This window comes from Pteropus medius, unplaced genomic scaffold, assembly GCF_902729225.1.
Source record: "Pteropus medius unplaced genomic scaffold, Ma_sr-lr_union100, whole genome shotgun sequence".
In the NCBI taxonomy this organism is placed as follows: Eukaryota; Metazoa; Chordata; class Mammalia; order Chiroptera; family Pteropodidae; genus Pteropus; species Pteropus medius.
In genome coordinates this window covers 11,854,209-11,871,834 of record NW_024344370.1, presented here as the reverse complement: position 1 = coordinate 11,871,834, position 17,626 = coordinate 11,854,209, and the positions used below count along the sequence as shown (strand labels likewise).

Here is a 17,626-nt window from a genome sequence, read left to right as displayed (position 1 = left end):
TCCTAAGCATTTTATTTCATTCATTTTAAACCATTATTCTGAAAAGTAGTCCATAGGCTTCACCATACTGCCAATGGAATCTAGGATTTTAAAAGCAAATAGGTAAGCAGTGGAGGGCCCAAAAAGTCTTGCCAGTGTCACATAACTAGCTATTAACAGAAATGTCAGTAGAAACAAGATCCCTCCGTCATACTTCAGGCTCCCTTCATTATACTTTATGGCTTTACTGACCCTAGTGAGGAAAAAAAAAGTAGAGGATCCCCAAAAGAAAAAGCATGTACTATAAGCATGTTCCAGGCATTGTTTTAGGCACTGGACTCTCAAATCCATCACTCCTCCTCTCCCTACACTCACTCATTATCAGTACACATGGAACCACAGGTTTCTTCTTTCGCAGTATCCAATGGCAAGTTTAGATGTTGATAAGTGTGCCATAGAATTCAAACATCTAAGTAACAGAAAATGAGTTCACTTATTTACCATCAAAGAGAATTATCTCCAACTGACCCAAATAGTATTTAAACATTACTTAGGATGAAGATTCTATATCTTTTCTGTAAAATACATTTAAAAGTCTTGCCCACTAGTCACAGAAAGGTAAGAAGGACAAAATATGAGTGAAAAATATAAGACTCGAATTACTTTGATGCAGGACAGGGCAAATTCCGCTGAGTGGGGGTAACTCAAGCCCTGCACCAAGAGGGAGTTCTCAGCTGAGGGCAAGAAAGAATTCAAATGCAACCCAGAGTTAGAGTCAAAAGGAAAGTTTATTAGAGAAGAGGTAATGCTCCGTAGAAAGAACATGGTCTCCTCTCAGAGACAGAGTGAGAGAGCCTGAGAGAGACTCAGAGGAACACGGGGAGAGATAGAGACAGTGACAGAGTAAAAAACGGTGAGAGAGCCTGAGGGAAAGACACTGAGAGGGAGCTCGAGTGTTCTGGGGAATTCAGTTTAAATATCACTCTTAGTTTCTATGAATTACAGTTTAAAGACTTTGTTTATCCATTTTCCTTTGATGGTATGGACATGTAGTATTGAAAGGATAAGAGTATATAGTGAGAAAAAATAAAAATATGTAGCATGAAAGGCCTGATGCAGTTCCCAGTCTTTTATCCATAGGTTCCCCATGGTTTTAGCCATAGGTAATGAATAATTTTATTTTGTGCAGGGTGTCAGGTAAGGACTCTGATTTCCTGTTTTCCCTTCATGGTGTGGGGGAAATGGTTTGTTAGAGATCCCATCAGAAATTTTCCTTTGTTCTTCAGGTTTCCTCGTGGTCTGGCTATAGAGCTGATCGGCATATTGCAATCCCTGAATATAGCTCGATTTAACATTTTAGTTCTCTTGCCTCCTCCCTACATTAACTTCACACCCATCAGGATGGCAACTATCAAAAAAAAAAAAATTAAAAAAACAAGTATTGGCAAGTATGTGGAACCCTTGTACGCTGTTGGTGGGAATGTAAAATGATGCAGCCGCTATGGAAAACAGTGTAACAGTTCTTCAAAAAATTAAAAATAGAATTACATACATATGTACTACCAAAAAAAAAAATTACCCTTCTGGGTAAGCACCGAAAGAATTGAAAGCAGGAACTCGAAAATATATTTGTATAACACTGTTCACAGCTGCATTGTTCACAATAGCCAAAAGGTGGAAGCAACCCAAGTGCCCGCCCATTGATGGATGAACAGATTAACAAGTTGTAGTACACACATACAATGGAATATCAATCAGCCTTAAAAAGATATTCTGACACATGCTACATAACATGGATGAACCTCGTGGACATTATGCTAAGTGAAATAAGCTATTCACACATACTCACACACACTCAAATACAAATACTGTATGATTCCACTTACATGAGGTACCTAGAGTAAATTTATAGAGACAGAAAGTAGAATGGTGGTTGCCAGGGGCTGGGGGAAGGGGAAAATAGGGAGTTATTTCATGAGTATAGAGTTTTGATTTTGCAAGGTGAAAAAAGTTCTAGAGATTGGTTGTACAAATGTGAATGTACTTAACATTATTAAAATGTACACTTAAAAACAGTATAGATGGTAAATTTTATGTTATATGTATTTTACCACAAGTAAATATTGTTTAAATCTTAAAAAATAAATACACCAAAGGCTTGAATGGAACAGAGAAGAGGGAAATCAATCATTGATCAAAAAAAAAAGAGAGAGAGAGAAATGAATGCATAAATGTAGCATGTTAATGCTACATTTGCTAAACAGTGTTTCAAATATCAAACTATAACTAGTCATGATTATCACACTGTCCTGCCCTCCCCCATAAGTTTGTGAATAACTCAGAATAAAACTACTCTTATCTTGAATGACTTAAAGCTATTCGGGTTAGGAGAATCCGTACTTAGTCCTCCATCACCTTCACTCTAATCCATACAAATGAGATGGGTTTTGGCTCTGTCTGAATAATAAAACCCAAGATTTGCAAAAAGACTTCCTCTTTGATTCTCCACTGCCACCTATCTATAAGGCCTGTCATCTACCTATGAGGCCATTAAGTGATGAAAAATGATGCCGCCTCACCCCCCCAAAAAAAGAAAAAAAAAATGATGGGAATCTGTAAACATTTACTTCATTGCTCGTAAAGTCCTTTACAGCTGCGGCTTGGAATTACCAAAGTGTGGTTATGTGCTACCATATAATTGTTGGCTTTTCAAAGATTCCCCAAAAAATGTCTATCTAGGTCAAGGCCCACAAACTCTAGTATGCTGGGAAAGATGGAAGATATTCTCTGAAAGTCAAATCTACCCCATAGAAAGTTTTTCTAACTCTCTGATCTGACTATCTTTCCAGAGACTGAAGTCACGGCTTTGAGTATGGATTGAAGCTAAGCTGGAAGAGAATACATATATAAACACACACAGTGGAATATGTAACAGAACACTGTTACATACTTGATCCAAAAGAAAGCTATTCACTAGAACCTACAATCTCCACAAAGAGTACTTTTAATTGAACACTGCTCTTGCTCCATTCAGCTTAGCCCCCATAAACTTTATATGCCATCTATAAAGTAGCATTTAGGTTCCTCTGTGTTCATCAATTGCATATTTGCATCAAAAGGTAGATATGGCTATATTAATCATTGGTAATTTATGAGCCTAGCAAATACTAGATGAGAGAAGGGAAAATAACAAACTCAAAAAAAGCTAGCGTTGCCAAGGTCACAGCATGAAGGCTCAATCTTATTTCACACACACAAATCAGATCAATTGAAAATGGAAATGCATAATACATTAGACAAACAGTTTCAAACCTTGATAAAAGCAGACCTTGGAATGTGCATGAACAGCAATTTGCATTTAGTAATGTTTCATATTTGAACATTAAATGTGTTGAGGAGAAGAGGCAAGTAAAAAATATCCAATTGCTTTCCTGAAATATTGATAACCATACAGTAAAAGTTGAAGGCAATAATAAAACTCCAAGAGTTATTTGCCCCTATAAAAATATCTTTTATCCTATACCATGCCCCTGCTTCCCTCCATTTTCCAAGTTCCACAGGAGGGATTTTTATTCTTTTAGAAGCTTTTCATCCTAAACCATATACAATGTTCATTCCAGACATGAATCTGTCAATGATGTACCCTCCTGTCATTCTTTTCTGCTAGCAAAAATACAGAACACCAGGCTGCCAATCTAGCAATACTGTACCATACAACATGAGAGTCACAAATTTGGAAGGAACTTCAAGTAGACATAAAAGCTACTTGGCATTATGTATCAAGATTCATAAACATGTTCACGTCACTCTGGCCTAGAAATCTCTATTCTGGGAATTTATCCTAAGGAAACAGTTCCAAAAGACAGAAAAAGCTATATGCATGAATATGATCACTGTGGAGTGCTTTCATTCAATAAACTTCTATTAAGTGTCTATTATGTGCCAGGCACTATGCTGGCATAAAGTCTCTGCCTCAAGACATTCACAATCAGCTGAGAATTCAGACAAGTATACACAGAATTACAACATGTTGGGATAAATGCTAACAGTCCTGTTCAGAAGCACTAGAAACACTCAATGTGTTGGAAGAGAAGGGCAAAAAGAGTCAAGACTTTACAAAATTTCAGGTAATGCTTTCAAAATTTCTTCATACTATTCTTTTAAAAGACACAAATGTTAAAATATTTTTTAAACCCTTTATTATTCTGAAAAACCATTCCTCGATACACTTTTAAAAATAAAAAAAATAACTAGCAAGCATAATTGCCCTTAACAGCTCTCGGAAGTCCCCCATCTTTCTCTCTACTACGTGTGGAAGTTGGAGCATAGCCATCAATCACAAAGTCCTCACTGGGCACATTCCACTAATCTATTCTTGGTCCTAATTTTATACTAGACACCAGGGTGTCCCTGATCAAAACTGCTGAGGAACTCTGAGTTCCTTTTGCTTAAAACACAAAACAAAAAAATTTTATCACTTCTTTAAGAACTTTCTCTTTCAAATGGCTCAGAGACTCTTCAAAAAACTCTTGCTTTAAGATTTCAGAAGGCTGTTGGTTACATACAGTATTTATAATGTGTTATAATTTTTTAGTGTATTTAGAAATAAAAAAAATGCCAGTGTTTGGAAACTTCTGAAGAAGTACAGATTGGACATACCTAATATAATACCATACCTGTATTTATATATGGATTAGAATAAGTTCTATTCCTGTAACATGTACAGCATCCAATTCAAGTCAAGACATGCTACATATTAGGGTGTGGAAGCTGTGGAAATCTCTTTCTCAATATGTTCTGTCTTGTGTCACAGCTCAAGGCTTTGGCTATACTCCAGAACTGGGCAAGGACTTTAGAAAGATTACTAGAGAAGGCCACACCTGAATTATTTTTCTTTAAAGAGTACCTAAAGAGTAAGACTGAAACTGAAATTTTCAATGGTAAGAAGGTAAAACTAACATTTATTGAATGCCTATATTTTCTAGGCATTGTCCTGGGTTCCGGGTTAGCAAAGTCTTCCTGTAAAAGGCCAACTAGTACACATTTTCAGTTTTGCAGGACAGAGTCTCATGCTACAATCATTGGATTCTGCTATCGTAGCACAAGCAGCCATAGAAGATTCCTAAATGAACTGGTGTGTCTGTGTGCTAATAAAGCTTTGTGTACAAAAGCAGGTGGTAGGACAGATTTGGCCTGTAGGCTGTAGTTTGTCTACCCCTGACCTAAGTGCTTTACAATTTATCTTACTTAAGACACAAAATAGGTTTGCTGGTAACTTTTCCTACTTCGAATTGGGAAACCAGTATCAGAAGCAGGTGACCGGCCAAAGACACATGTCTAGTTTGTTTCAGAGTCAGGATTACAACCTAGGTCTCCCTGAATCCAAAGTCTTAACTCTTTCTACTATATGAATTAAATACAGATGAAAAAGAGAAATCAGCTAGGGAGAAAAAAATGACAGGTTTAAATCTTTCCTTTTACTCAAAATTAACAAATCTATGCCCTTCTATGACAAAATAATGGAAGACAGCAAAAATGCTGATAAGCAAGGTTACAGGTGAAACATTCCTCCCAAAAGAAGCTTCTGAAGTGTTCAGTATTGACTGAACTCCTTCATACCATAAGGGAAAAGGAACCAAATTCTGAATTGTAATGTGTCAGATTATGGCAAAGCTATAATGTGGTCACTCCCTTAGAATTCCAACACTCTGTGAGAGAATTTTGTAAAACAACCCCACTGACATTCACATATTCAGTAATTCATTCATTCCATGCCAAGAGAGCAAGCACACTATATAAGTGCTGTAAAAACCACGTGACTCCTGTCCTTCAGGGACATCAACAGAGTTGGAGGCAACACACAGTTAATCACCTGCTAACGTGAACCGCCACTTGAGTATGAAAGGAAATGACAGGGGTAATATGTATAGTTCAGTGCCTAAAACTCAAGGGAAAACAAGCAATAAATATTGCTTCTCCTAGCTAAACCTTGTTCAAGGTTCTCATTCCTTTTATTCCTCTCAAGAGATTAAAGATCATATTTTCCCCATGGCTGCCCTAATATGGAACCTGAAGACCAGGTTCCAAGTCCATCCAGGTTCCAAGTTGCTTACTAGCTTGAAACTTTGGTACCTAAATATTCATTTCCTCCTCTTACAATAAGGGGGTTCAACTAGATTTTTCTAAAACTCTCTTCCAAGTTAAGCTTTTTCATGAATCAGTTTTTTAACCTATGATTCTATAGGCCCAACATTCAAAAAATAATAATACCCTGGATGAAGAACATGTTTTAATCCATTACATGGGGTTCTTTAAATCTTTAGAGTGAAAAAATTTTTCAATTATTAAATCTATCTCCCTTAAAAAGCAGAAAGTATCACTTAAAGAGTTGCACAATTATTTCTGAAAATTAAATGATGATTTTCCCCAAAGGACACAGGGGAAAGGAAGATGTGGAGCAGATGGATTCATTGTTCCCCTATGGAGAAAAAAACATTTCTACACCTTGCAAAAATATATTAATTGGCCTGCCATCTGGCAAACCTGCTCACATACATAAGGGATGAAGTTTAGATCTTCAGGTTTAACATTTAAGCCTGTGGGGAGATGGTAATTGGAATCTTTCTGAGTTAGCATTAGTATTTTTAAAGGGAACATTTCAAGAGAGATCCGAATACAAGTGGAGAAAAATAGAACCTAAAATATGAGACCATCCAAGGTGACATCACTAGTGTCAATGGCCTCACCCTCACTGCTAACCACGAGCTGGCTGTGGACACTCCTACATCAGGTGAAGCTGTGCATTAGCTCCGTGGCTCTCAGAGCACAATTTTGAATGTTTCCCCACAACAGGTAACCTGCCACTCCATATCTTCTAGTACATTATAGATATATTTTTTTAAATTTCTAGAAATCTTACCATGGTAAAGCTGGGTATTTAAAGAATCTCTTTAAAGGAAAAAAGCAGCTCATAAAACAGGAGGTACAATAAAATATGAATTTTGTGGTACATACACACATGTACCCATTTTAAAAGTTATATACATTCCACTGAAATTAAAGATAATAAAAATAGTGGAAAGACATGATAAATTATTTTACAAAGCAAATAAGGTATCTTGAATTCATCTTTTGTAAAATGCATGTTTTATTCTGTCTTCACTTGCATCGAAAAGCTCAAAGATTCCTTCTGGATCTCTATTAATTTTCTAACAACCATAATCTATGCCTCCAACTAAATACTTCCACCTTATGGCCCTGTTTCCTTCACCAATAAACAACTCCAAGTTATTGTTAACTATTTCTCTTGCTAGTTGAATTTGCTTATCTGGTTTCTTACAATTTCTTCACCTATGAAGCATCAAAGGGGCTATTATATATTAATGATGAACCACACAATTTAGGTAGTTTCTGCTTTTCTCTCCACTATCTCATTCCGATGCATTTCCTTGGCACTTTTGACATTATCGACCATGTAAGAAACCATGTATTAATCATCTTCCTCAGCAAAATGATTTTTAGAAAAGTAACACAATATAATATGGTATCCTAGCTGGGATCCTGGAACAGAAAAAGGACATTAGGAAAAACTAATCAAACTTTAATAAAATATGGAGCTAATTTTTTTAAATGGAGGTCAGAGGAGAACAAAACAAATCATCTTATTCTAATCTAATATTAGCATTATCAGACAAATAGAAAGACATCTAAAACTTATAGAGGTGATAGAAACATTCTGTATCTTAATTGTAGTGGTAGTTATATGACTATATTTGCCAAAATTCATAGAACTGCATACCTAAGAAGGATATTTTACTGTATGTAAACTATATCTCAACAAACCATATTTAGAAAAGAAACAAAACAAAATAAAACACAACCTCGCTGCCTGGACTTTCTTTTTCTAGAGTGAGTAAATAGAAAAACAGTGGTGAACCCTCATCAGTAGAAAAGGGAAGTAGTCTCGGGCCTAGGTTAGGGGCCATGAAAAACACCTGCTTTAATATTGAAAAAAGCACCCGAAGGGACGATGTCTTTCACTTCACCCGCAACGGGCAGCTATTCTTCAAAAGCAAACTCACATATGTAACACCGAGAGCTCACAGATGGCCAGTGAAGGGTTTTTGTGGAGTAGAGAATTCTGGACACAATATGTGTGCCTTTTGCATGTTGTAGATTATTTATACTTTATTCTCACACAATTGTTGTATGTATAGTGAAGCAGTTATTTTTAAGTCCTCTACAAATGATTTTCCCAAAGGAAAAGATGCATTTAAGTGAGTGTCATCATTCATCTCTTTAAAAACTTAGTTAAATTAGCATAATTCAAGAAGAACTATTATATTTTTAAAAGAAAAAAGAAGAAGCCTGTAAAAATGCATTTCTAAAATCTCCCAGCAGATCTTTTCAGGCGCTCACATTGTACTGCTATATAAGACTCAAGTACGTTTGTCCCTTCTATAAAATGACCCATATGTGCAATTATTACAAGATCAGCAAGGATTCTGAGATGTGTGCATAACATGTACACTCATGTGAATGCACAGATTTTATAATATACACAAGGATATCTCCAAAAAATAAGCTTGAGTGTGATGGGGCATTATTCATTCAAGAGGCCTGTAGGATAGCAGCTAATTCACAGCAACACTGTTAAATAAAACCTCCATTTTAAAAGCACAAGCCCACTCAAATACCATTATAAACGGTGATACTTACCGATGAGAAAATTACAGGAGAATACATATGCAAGTTCCATTAGTGGAAAAGAGAATCAGCAGGTGGCAATTTTAAAACAAAGTAAGATCTGCTTCTATTTTTCACTTTCTTCCCTCAGACAGCAGAGGCATTTCTATAGCAAAGATCAAAATTATCAAGGCTCCATATTCCACAAATATCTCTGAATTGCCACGAGTCTGCTGTAGTATAAAAATTAAGATACTAAAATCTTACTTTACGAATATTATTTCCAATAATTAGAATATTGCTGGAGTTATATTTCCTTTGGAGACAAGATAGTAAAATTTTAATTTGGATTTACCACTTACTACTGGTGCGGTTTCAAGACAATTTCTCTATGCTTCAATTTTTTCGTTTGCATAAGATATTTTAGCTAGGATTAAATAAAAACACATACCGAACTGCCTCAATAGACATTCTCCCTCTATCCCCTCCTTTGTTGATGTTGGTAGATCTATTGATTATGACACATTACTATCATTTTCTGTCGAAATTGCTTTCTTAACCCCACTATTTTGAGCTACTTAAGAAAAGTTTCATGCCATACATATCTTTCTTTCCCAGGGGATAATCATAGCCCTGGTCACATAAAACTACTTGATAAATATTTGGCACATAAATTAATAAATGAGGCGATGTGATAAATCCCCAGACCATGTCCACAGAAAGCAAACATAGTCAAACTAGGTTATTAGGCTTCAGAAGGTGATTCAGGCTCCCTCACAAGCCATGAAGCAAGAAAAGGATCACAGGGATGTGCAACTCGTAAATAACACCCTCTAAGTATTTTTAAATATAATCAATTCCCCACATATCAGAGGTTATTCCCCCAGCTCTTGGCTTCTGGTTTCTCTCTCTTTTGACTCAGTTTCTAATCATTTGACTCCTCTTTAGTGCTTCTAAGGCAGCCAAAGAAAAAGAATCAAAAGAGGAGCTACTAGCCTTCAGAAGTAGGGGCTACCCCCATCCAATCCAATCCATAAGACATCTTAAGAAATTCTATGACGAGAAGACAAAAACAAAGCAAAGCAAAACCAAACCAAAATCATGTAGTCCAATAGGCCTTAACATAGTTTAAGATATATACACACCTGGAACTTCCCAACAAAATCCATAAATGTTGGGCCATGAATTCCCTCCAAACATGTTAGTTTCTTATTAAATAGATTTGAAATCAAACCTGTTAAGTGGCTGAAGAAACAGCTACAAGCCACTGCTTGCAGGACACACCTAAAAGAATGGAAGGTTTGAAAGGCAAAGGTTGTTTCCTCGGCTCCAGGCTGGGCATGTCACTTACATGGGAACTAGAAAACTGGCTTAAAATGAGAACTATAATCTTTCTTGAACAATAGGTCATGACGAGCTTCCTTAATGCCAAAATAAGTGTTTAGAAGTGACTTCTGCTAACTGAAAGAAAGAGTAAAGGGCATATATATTTACTCTGGCTTGAATACAACATTTCTGAATATGTCTATTAGTGCCAAGAGTCAGAACCCTTTTCTTCATGGATTTTAAACCTGGGACCCATTCCATGGAGTGTTTGTATTTCCTAGGAATGGCATCCAAAAGTTCCATCATATTAATATCTAACCAGCTCAATTATTGGTACCTTTTGACCCCAAAATCTCCCTAGGTCTGGCGTGAGATAGGAAACTAATTTTAAGGTTAAACCATAATTTCTCTCATTTAACGTATTTCTTTTAAGAAGCCATGAAATGATAAGTAATCAATCACAATTTAAAAAACAAAAACAGAAAACTAGTCTACCTATCGCAAGGGCATCTTGGCAATGGTCATGCTGGTAACTGACATCAAAACCACTAAGTTCCAAGAAGTGTACTGAATAAAGCAGAGCTCTGATCTTGTGCCTGGTTTCCTGTGTTAAGAACATAAAAATCACTATTGACTTTTTACCATAAAAATCCTAGATTTCCTTTTTTTTTCCATTTATTTATTTATTTATTTAAATTTTGGGGGTGATGTGTGTTGATAAAATCAAATAAGTTCCAAGTATACAATTCAATAATACTTCATATGTATATTGCACTGTGTGTTCGCCACCCAAAATTAAATCTCCTTCCATCACCAAATATTGACCCCTTTTACCCCCATCTATCTCCCTAGATTTCCAAGGCTAACTGATCTGAAATTGACAGTATTGAGAAAGAATGCCACATATAAATTTTAGAAGTCGCATAATAAAAATGTGGCAATTTTTATTCCTTAATAACTCTGTGGTCCAAACATCTAACCCTAGACAACAAATCCTAAAACATACAGGAAATTATAATTCATAAGCATAGAAGCTCATTTTGCAGAATGCGCAACAAGGACTATGACCTAAAACACCTTGAACTATCTTATACTTTACCTGTCCCCGCCACTGGCCACTATGGTAATTGAGATTAAAGATAAAAAAATTCCTTTGCTTAGGGATCTATTGTTTATGGAAAATGCAAATTAATAATCATCCACGGAAACTCCCCAGTCCAGTGAGTGTGCCTATCAGCTGTGTTGCCACCCGTCTGCCCTTTGCAGTGGTTGAGCAAGCATAGGTTAATTTTATAATAAACCATCTTTTTGGATTAGCAAATAATTTGTACTTATCTAGATGAGTACTAGAATGGAGAATACCAAGTGGATAAAATTAATCCTCACGTGGAAAAAAAAATCTACCCGACAAGGTTTCAGTGTATCCAATATTTGGTGGCTAACCTAAGTAATCTACCTGGAAAAGTCTTTGATTGTGTACCAAAAGTTTTGAGATAAGCCAAGTGAAAGTAATATTTTTACAGGAATTATATTGAAGTTCCAAGATCAACAAGCCATTTCAAATCAGACTTAAGAAATAACATTACATAATAGTCATTTAATGGCTATTGTTTTACAATAACAAAGGTTTCATTTACCAAATTTCCTAGAGTGCTTTATTCAGCTGGCAGTTTTTCCCATGACAAACATACTTTTCCTTTAACCCCTTCAAACATCTATAAAAGTAAAACAGTTAATAATTATAATTTCTAATGTAAAGATAATCATCATATAGCATTTTAAAGGATATGAATGTTAAAGGGACATAGGTGATTTTTATGTATGCTACAGGCTCAGTGATTTTCTTTAGAGTTAGTAGCTAAGGAATCTGGCAGTGGCCAGATTATTCTAATAGAGACTCACAAGAGAGAAATACAGTAAGATCAAAGTTAGGGTCATGAGACATCAACATGCACTGTGATGTTTAAAATTAGACAGAATAAAGCATAGCAAATACAACTTCAGCAAATACTCATGAGGCAAAATGAGCCTGGTGACTCTATCAATTTTCTTCCCTGATTTTATGACCCTAGGAGATCTTAGCAAGTTTCACTAGGTCCTCATTCCCTCTACCCAGGTGATTCATTCCAAACCTAATACATTACCCTCCAAAAGATACCTTTGATTTGAACTTCATGTCAGGTTAGAAAGTTTCCAGGGACGTGCAGCTGACTCTTACCTGTGAAGAGCTAAAAGCTTATTTGAGAACTTCAGAATACTAGTGGTAGCTGGCCTATCACAGGTCAAGAGCTGGACTTCACACCACAGGTCAAGAGCTGGACTTCTGAACTTTGCCCTTACTGTTGACTACAATTAGTTTCCTAAGAGACCCCAAACTCTAACAAAATACAAGTCATTGATAAATGTAAAACCACAAAATATGCAGAATGTGGAAAGTCCCAGGGTTCTATAATGAAGCAAGCAAGAGGAAGGTTAAGGTAAGAGATAACAATAATGACTGTCCATTCTTCTTACTAATCTATTTTACCTTCAAATGCAGATCAAAGTCTAAATTCTCTGCTTGGGCCTTTTGTCTAAAATAAAACAACGTGATGCTTCAGTTTGATATTGGCATAATTACCTTCTCTAATAAGCATGTCCAATAGCCATCAGTGTAGCTAAAACTCCCACAGGTCCTCTCATTCTGTTAATCAGGTTGAAGGTCAACGTTTTCAGAATTTACAACCAAGTTACAACCAAGGGAATTTTCCTAATTACCGAGACAGAGAAAATAAAATAAAGCACCAGAACTGCAAGTATTAACAACTATGTGAACTTTTACTTAGAGATCTCCCTAGTTACACAATGTGCCACTTATCACAAATACCAAATTTGCTATTATACGGCCAAGACTTCTACTGATAGAGATTGACTTTGCTTTTAATAAATGGTTTTATTCACACCCTGTGCCTACTTTCATCCAGGTAGCCCCAGGACCATTTTAATATCTTGTCTCTACCACTTAACTTTCAAAGGCATTACTCAGTTACCATGATGTCACTCCCAAATGACTAGGTTAAATGTAGTAAAAACAGCTCAGATTAAAATAGCTTGGTGGAAGCTCACCCACACTAGAGATGGGTGTGTATGGGGGGAGGTTCGGGGTCAGGGCCTCCAGTCTTACTCTCCCTGAGAAACCGACTTATTTCCATTTCAACCAATACAAGGAAGAATCTCCTGAATTATTCAGAATGAGCCCTATTTCAAGCTTTTCCCTTTGCGGGCCATCTCCATATAGGGACTCAAATGATTTCTCAATTCTAGCATCCATCAGTTTTAGCCCAGAAGGCAGATGGTCTCTATCTTAAGGCTTAAGTTTCCCCTGTTTTAAAGACATTACTTAGGCTTCTGATAATAGGATAGATGTGAAAAGAGAAGCAAGCAAAGCCATAAAAGCATACAATGTTCTAGCCCATCACCGTGAACTCACTGACACACACACCCCACTTTAGAGCAATGACTAGCCTGTGCCTGCCCGTGGAGCATATGCCTCATATTTTTAACACACTTCTTTTGAAATCTACTTTCTGCACTCCTCTCTCTCTCTCTCTCCCTCCCTCTCTCCTTTTCTCCCTCCCTCCCTCTCTCTCCCATTTTTTTCTCCTCTCTCCCTTTCTGTCTCCCTCTTCCCTCACAAAAGACCTAATACAGTCAAGTGGCAAAACAAACAATTCGTAATCTTCCTTTTGTAAGCTCCGCACTAGTTGCTTCACACTAAAAGCAACATTTTCAAAAGGTACATATTCGTGCTCATGTCCTCTGCATCTGGGAAACTTTAAGAGTGTACATGGTGCACACAGGGTCTGTGGGTACACAGTGCTCTGGTGTGGGACGGGCAGGCTCCCCACCAAAATCACTCAGCTTGGGGCTGGAAGCTCCCGGCCTGGGGTCCCAGCTCTTCTGTACGAGTATCCCTGACTAGGCTGCGGGGAGGAGATTCATGCGTGAGGGCCACACGGAATTGTACCAGTGTGAGAACTGACTAGGAGAGGATTGCAGGGTGAGCCCTGCAGTGATAGGCAGGCCTATCCCACCTGCAGAAAGTATAGTGTAGGGCAGGAAAAAAGGAAAAGGATAAAAGGAAGCAGTTATGAAACACGCCTGGGCAAAGCAAGGAGTGGGAGAAAATGGGCTCAGAGATGCAGGGAGTGGCAGAGCCTACAGGTCAGGCGTGGAAGGATGAGAGGAGGAGCCACGAGGACTGCAGGTTTCAGCCACCTGTGGAAGAGGCTTGAGGGAAAGGCAGGAGGATGCGACTCAGGCTCAGGAGGAGACCAAGTGGTGGTAGGTGGGAGTTAGAGACGCTCAGAGCCCAGGCGTCAAAGAAAGAGAAACTTTTACTGTAAACACGTTAGAAAGGAGATCCTCATAAGGCTGTGAAAGAACTTGAGCTTCCAGAGAGGAGGTGAAAAGGAAACTGTCATTGCCTATTTGGGTGATGAAGCAAAGTGAGCAACAGCTGAGTAAGGGGATATGATTCAGGGAAGAGGGATGACCCGCCAGCTGTGAACATGCAAAGGCTATAGGGCACAATGATGTGTCATTACTGTATTTAGCTACCCACAGAGAGTGGTTACCACTCATGGTCTCCAATTCTCACTTCACTACTGTTTTCTGGCTTGACACACAGCCCCACCCCTAATCACTGTGCTGTTGCTGTTCATGCTGAAGTCATCGTGACTTCTCAGTTGTCAGATACAATGCACATGTTCCTTTCCTCTCTCTGTGGAGTGGCACTGTCGACCATTCTCCTTTTTGGATCTCTGTGAGAACACTCTGCTAGCTTCCTTCCTTCTTACAGGACTCTTTTCCAAATAACCTTTTATGTACCTATCTGCATCTCTGCCCAACTCCAGTTCTCCCACAGATTAATCCCCCTGGTTCCTTAAGTCAAAAACCCCAGGGCCATTGTGAAATCTTTCTTCATCTCTCGGAGCCCTTGGCTCATCAACTTCTATCAATTTCATATCCTTAGTATCTCTCAAAGGCATAACTCACTACATTCTTTGCTCAGGTCTGCAAAACCTATTAGATAGGCTACTGCAATAACTTTCTAACTGGCTTCTAGGTCTCGACCTCCGCACCCAGACCTAAACTCCCAGTGCTGCTAAACATCTCTCTCTCTCCCCCCAGATAAAGGCCAAGGTCCCATAAATACCGCGCGCCTCAGCTCCCCTCCTCAGCCTCATCACCTACTACTCTTCTTCTTGTTGTGATGACAGTAACAATATTGACAGTTAGGATTTAAGAGCTTTTATGTGCCAATCATCGAGTTATGCATTTTACACATATGATCACATTTTAATCTTTACAACAATCCTATAAGTAATTTAGTTGTCACTATTTTATAGATGGAGCAACTGAAGTCCAAAGAAGTTAGCTTACCCAATATCATTCAAAGCCAGGTGCACTGGCTTCAGATCAACCCTCCTAATCACTATGTTATATTATACCACCTCTTGAAACTTATGCTTCAGCAAGACTGAGTTATGCTTCTGGTTCTTTATGTCCCAACAAGACTGAGCTATGTATAGTCCCTTGAACTCTGTGTTGCAAGACCACCATGCCCTGTACACACCATTTCTTTTGCCTCTTGAGAAAGTCTTGTCCTTCCGTCTGATAAATACCAATCTATTCTTTAAAACCTCCCTGAGGTATTGCCTTTTCAGTGTGGTACATCTTCTGGCTCCTTGAGACCAAAGTCTGTCTTACCTACTGACCACTCCCATGGCTTATACGTACCTTGTAAATACTTCTCTATACCTAAGATTGCAATGATTCATTTGCATAGCTTCACTGAAGGCAAGCCTATGGCTTTCGGCTTTGGGTCACAGTGCCCAGGCACATACAGATGCTCAATAAATGTGGATTTAACTGGGCTTTCCATAAAAGGGGTGATTTCACTAATATCCGACATGTCAGGGCAGGAGAGAAGTGTATTTTCCATACTTTTTAGAGGCATATGTTCATGAGCAAAACAAAAAGAAAAACTCACCAAACACTACAGATGTTTTTGAAGAGAAGATGCAGTGTACATAAATATTCAATATATTCTGACAACTACAGCAGTTAGTTGAAGATCCCTGAATATACCTGCTGTTCATAGCAACTACTGAGTACTGCAGATTCAGCAAGAAAACAAAACAAAAAAAACTTTTATCTCATGGGTTTTCAGAAAAATACATTTGAAAACTTGCTCGAAGTTATTTACTGAGATATTTATTTACTCTCGTTGGCATGGATAAGAGTTTTATTGATTTAGGTCATTGAGGTTTGGAGATTATCACTTCAACCCAATGAAAACATGATAAATTTATGACCATTAGGATTAAAAATCAAGCATGTTCTAGATTCTCTACATTGCACTTTAGCAAAACTAAAGGCGAACAGTAAAACTAAAGGTGAACCTCGAAACCGAGCAGCAACATTAGAAAGCAATGGTAGCCTTTTCTTTACAATGTGTCATAAGTAGAAGCTTAAAGCCTTCCCCACAAAAGTTGTTAATCCGATTGGAAAAGATGTTATAAACCTAAGCGGTAACAGAAAGCAGGCAAACTCATTGCCATTCTAAAATGTGAGGGGTTCTTCCAAGAAATGGAATATCCCCAGACCTATGAAATTTACAGCCTCTAAAACATGCAGTCATTACTTCAGTTTAAAACAACAAGTTTTGGTTGAAATAATCTGTCCAGTCAGCCTAGATTTCTGTCCCTCAAAGAAGCAGGTAAATGGTTGTATGGAGACTGCCTTGAGGAAATAAGAGAGGGGGTAGAAGTGCAAAGCCAGTCACAAACAAACAAACAAACAAACAAACAAACACAAAACCTGTTTCTAATGGAGTATGTGAACTTTACAGAAAAACAGCAAAGTCAGTGTGCATCCAGACAACGCAAAGTCTGCCACACTCAAGACAGAAAAGAATGATAGAAACAATATATCATTTTTGGGGACATAGGACAAGGAACCCAGGCTTTGAGTTCATCAGTACCGCGTAAGAGTCTAAACCTGGGAGTAAGTTTGTAGGCATCTTTCCTCAAGAACCCAGAGTGTTATAGGCCCAGGTAGGACTCTGAGTTGGAAGAGAAACCTTTAAAGTTTTCCTGTGATAGGATAAGCCAACAAACCAGTGTCAGGCTGAACTGCCAAGGCAGATGAGATGTAGCAAACCAAAAGGCTTCCATGATGACGATTCCTACCATAATATAGATTTAAGGGAAGAGTTGAAACTATTCAACCTCTCTTTCTTTTGTCTAAGTGGTGCACACACATTCTATTCCTAGGAGCTCTAAGATGCTCATTCATAGGCTCAAAACCAGATTTTACTTGGATAGATGCAAAAAGCTGATAGTAAAGAAAAGGTAAAGATGAAGTCCTCTGGATTACAATAGTCAGAACAAGTAGCTGGTATAAAAATATGCAAAATGATTAAAAGTCAGTGAGCATTCAGAAAGAAGCTCGTCTTGGACAGGAGAGAGATTCCAAGGGATAAAGCACATCCAAATGAGGACGAGGGCAAAGCGTCCTCCCCTGGACACTGGGCATGCCCTCAGTGAGACTAGTGAAAGGAGGAGACATCTTGGTAATGGAAAGGTCTTTT

General features: G+C 37.9%; 1 protein-coding gene across 14 annotated transcripts in view; it reads right to left on the bottom strand.

The window, feature by feature from the left end:
* Positions 1–17,626, bottom strand: part of MAST4 (microtubule associated serine/threonine kinase family member 4) — a 513,739-nt gene that overhangs the window by 134,438 nt on the left and 361,675 nt on the right. Inside the window, exon 1 of one of the 14 annotated variants that reach the window (XM_039870107.1) lies at positions 9,810–10,646. The exons of the other annotated variants lie outside the window; for them this stretch is intronic. Within the exon in view, the coding sequence (XP_039726041.1) occupies positions 9,810–9,847 (38 nt within the window). The 5' untranslated portion in view covers positions 9,848–10,646. Of the gene's footprint in view, positions 1–9,809; positions 10,647–17,626 lie in introns of those variants that run through there. 14 annotated transcript variants of the gene reach the window in all.